Genomic DNA, 1,866 nt, shown 5'->3' with positions numbered 1-1,866 from the left:
GGCCGACCTCACGTCTGCAGTTCGAGAGGGCGACCTCTGACCTCTACAGCCTGACCATTCAGGGGGCGCGGCCTGGGGATGCCGGGCGCTACTACTGCCACGTGGAGGAGTGGCTACTGAACCCACGCAATGACTGGTATCTCCTGGCAACCAACAACTCGGGGGTCACCTTGGTCAACGTGCGGGAGCGTGGTAAATTCACCAATCACACTGTTTCGTTTTGAGCTTTGTGCAATTGCAGTCTGCTCAACCCACTCCACCTCATTAGCATGCAACAGACCGCACGTGGTGGATGGTCATTGTGTCTGAGTGACAGTCATGTAGTATTAGATGGAGTCTTTGAGTTAGTACTGCAGTAGATATAGGGTTCTATATCTAACGTGCCACGGAAATGTAAATGCAGTGCTTTTCTAATGACGTCTAACCTCCAACTGTCTTGTTTTTCTCTCCCTCCCACAGTCCCCACTCTGCAGTCGGTGGTGTGCTCCAACGACTCTCTCTTCTACTTCGTCTTCTTCTACCCGTTCCCCATCTTCGGTATCCTCCTCATCGCCGTGCTGCTGGTGCGCTACAAGAGCCGCAGCCACAGCAAGAGCCAGGAGGGCAAGAACGGCGCCCCCTTGCTGTGGATCAAGGAACCACACCTCAGCTACTCCCCCACCTGCCTGGACCCCCCCGCCCTCAGCCTGCACCCAGGCTCTGTGGATTAAGAGAGGGATATCCCCCTCCATCCCGCCCTCATTGCGGACCCAACCAAGACCACACCAGGGAGGGGCTCTGGAATTCTACCTCCAGACCTCACCTGGCCTTTCACCGCTGTGTCAAAGCTGTCAATCAATCAATCAATCAATCAATCAATCCGTCCATGTAACCCCACCCCAGGTCATCCTTGTTGTGTTGTGTCATCTACCTGTCTGTGAGATGCGAAGCAACAACCGTGTGTGTGTGTGTGTGTGTACGTGCGTGTGTGTGTATGTGTGTAGACCTCTGTATGCGTATGTCTCTCACTCTCTCTTTTTTGCTTTCTCTCTCCTTCTCTCCCTCTTTTACTGCTGAAACGATTTCATTGCTGCAGTTTTTTTTTTTTTTTCATACTTCAAACGGTCGTCTATTTTTCAAAACGTTGTGCAGATCTCTCTGCTAAAGTGGACCAATCTGGGAACAAACAAGTCAAGGACCATGAAAGGACATCCAGTACTAGACCAGAGCCACTGGAGCTGGTGAGGTTGATAAGGAACGTCTGCTCTGATCTCTAAGTCACTGGCTGGCTTCCTCCCTGGCTTTCTCCCACTAACTCCAGAGCTGTGGACTATAGGCTGAAGGCCTGCACAGACACAAGGACACAGACAAAGACTCATACTGTGGCTTGTGGCTTGGAACAAACTGCTGTGTGTGTGTGTGTGTGTGTGTGTGTGTGTGTGTGTGTGTGTGTGTGTGTGTGTGTGTGTGTGTTCACCTGTCTTCTCAATGAGCTTGGCAGACAGAGACAGATGAGCAACTTAAACATTGCCAGACACCAGGCCTCAGTGTGACACACACTCTTCTCCTCTCCAAATAAAGCGAGAGAGAGGGGGGGGGGGGAGAAGGATGGAGGCGAGGAGAATAAATGAACTGCTTTATCCTACTGAGGGGTAAACTTTGACATGAGGAATATTTCAGTGCCAAGACCATCTTATTCCACTCTGTCCTCTACAACTAATGTTTGAAGTTGAAAGAGGGGACGCTAAGCCGATTGGCTCAGAGGCATTCTGTAAATATGGCTGCCTACCCCCGACTGAGGGATTATGGGCCTTGTAGGCAGAAAGGGCGATTTTTACGTGTATGTTAAATCTGTTGAGTAGTTCTGCATAAATGTATTGACACAGT

The 1,866-nt window shown here is 50.6% G+C and overlaps 1 protein-coding gene across 1 annotated transcript in view; it reads left to right on the top strand.

The window, feature by feature from the left end:
- Positions 1 to 710, top strand: part of LOC308162765 (immunoglobulin superfamily member 3-like) — a gene marked incomplete at both ends in the record, with an annotated part of 56,326 nt that extends 55,616 nt beyond the window's left edge. The window contains 2 exon segments of the mRNA XM_080536907.1: positions 1 to 192; positions 460 to 710. The exon segment at positions 1 to 192 is cut by the window's left edge and continues 267 nt beyond it. Coding sequence (XP_080393033.1) covers positions 1 to 192; positions 460 to 710 — 443 coding nt within the window.
- Between the last annotated feature and the right edge of the window lie 1,156 nt (positions 711 to 1,866).

Source organism: Nansenia antarctica (assembly GCF_963989245.1).
Source record: "Nansenia antarctica genome assembly, chromosome: 7".
Taxonomy (NCBI): domain Eukaryota; kingdom Metazoa; phylum Chordata; class Actinopteri; order Argentiniformes; family Microstomatidae; genus Nansenia; species Nansenia antarctica.
This window is presented reverse-complemented; position numbering and strand designations above follow the sequence as displayed.